Source organism: Haliaeetus leucocephalus, unplaced genomic scaffold (genome assembly GCF_000737465.1).
Source record: "Haliaeetus leucocephalus isolate CR32 unplaced genomic scaffold, Haliaeetus_leucocephalus-4.0 Scaffold564, whole genome shotgun sequence".
Classification (NCBI taxonomy): Eukaryota; Metazoa; Chordata; class Aves; order Accipitriformes; family Accipitridae; genus Haliaeetus; species Haliaeetus leucocephalus.
The window spans coordinates 411-1,735 of NW_010973000.1; the positions used below are offsets into that span (position 1 = coordinate 411).

Genomic DNA, 1,325 nt, shown 5'->3' on the forward strand with positions numbered 1-1,325 from the left:
ATCCCCAAGATGCCCCAAGTGACTCCAGGGACGTCTCCAAGCACCCTCTCCCCACCCGCAGGGCCATCCCCTGTCCTCCCTGAGCACAACCAGGGTCCCCCATCTGCTCCCCCCACTCCTGGTGGTCCCATATGTGTGTGTGTCCCCCCTCGCAATCCGTCACCTCGCAGGAACCGCCGGGTGCCGGAGAACGTGCTGGCGGTGGCCTTGGTGGCCTTGGTGGCCTTCCTGGGCTACGGGCTGCTGCTGCGGGGGCTTTTCCGCGACCTCGGCCTCTTCCAGTTCTGCCTCGTCATTGCTGGCTGCCAGTACTCCCTGCTCAAGGTGGGGGGGGGCAAAGGTGTCCTTGGGGTGCTAAAGGGGTTCCCAAGCTGTCCCCGCCATCCCCACCACATCCTCTCTCCTCTTCCAGAGCGTGCAGCCAGACGCCGCCTCCCCCATGCACGTGAGTGATCGGAGGGGGGGGGTTCTATAGGTGCCATGTGGGTCTAGGGGGGCTCTATCGCTTTGGGGGTGGCCCTACATCTGCTGTGCAGCCCAGGGGGTGCGCTTATATGTGCTGTGTTGTTTTTTGGGGAGTATTTACATGTGTTATGAGGTCTTGAGGGGGGTGTGCTGATATGGGCTGGGTAATTTTAGGCGTTCACTGTATGTGGTGTGTGGTCTTGGGGGGGCCCTATATGTGTTACATGAATTTAGGTGTGTCCTTAGAGCTGTTGTATAGCCTGGGGGGCACCCTACACACATTATATGATATTCTGGGGGGAGCGCTGTGTATGTTATACGGTTTTAAGGGTGTCCTTGCACATGCTGCGTGGTCCTGGGGGCGGGTGTCTACAGGCAATATATGGTTTGGGGGGGTCCATGTGCATGCAGTATGAACGTGGGGGTCTTATTGCACATGGTATGTGGTTCAAGCGGGGTACGTGTATGCGATAGAGGTTATTTAGGGAGGTCTATATCTGTTTTATGGTGCGGGGGGGGCCCTATAAGTATTTTGGGTTCTTATATGCGTTGTACGGTGTTTGAGGGGGGTCGCTATGTGGGCTGTCTTGGGGGCCCTGAAGTGGGGGTTCTTGTGCACATTATATGGCCCATGGGGATCCCGAAACATGCTGTATGGCCCCGGGGGGGGGGGTCCCTTTGCCTGCGTAGGGCAGCACTGGGGGGAGGGGGGTCCATGTGCTCCCCCCCAAATGCTCTCCCCCATCCCTGCAGGGCCACAACCGGCTGATCGCCTACAGCCGCCCCGTCTACTTCTGCCTGGCCTGTGCCCTCATCTGGGGGCTGGATGCTGCCGCCCGTGCCCCCCCCGTCCCCCCCCC

The 1,325-nt window shown here is 59.9% G+C and overlaps 1 protein-coding gene across 1 annotated transcript in view; it reads left to right on the forward strand.

The window, feature by feature from the left end:
- Positions 1-170: 170 nt before the first annotated feature.
- LOC104838039 (pecanex-like protein 3) overlaps positions 171-1,325 on the forward strand; it is a gene marked incomplete at its 5' end in the record, with an annotated part of 3,259 nt that continues 2,104 nt past the window's right edge. The window contains 3 exons of the mRNA XM_010577547.1: positions 171-324; positions 413-445; positions 1,219-1,303. Of these exons, the coding sequence (XP_010575849.1) occupies positions 171-324; positions 413-445; positions 1,219-1,303 (272 nt within the window). The remainder of the gene's footprint in view (positions 325-412; positions 446-1,218; positions 1,304-1,325) is intronic.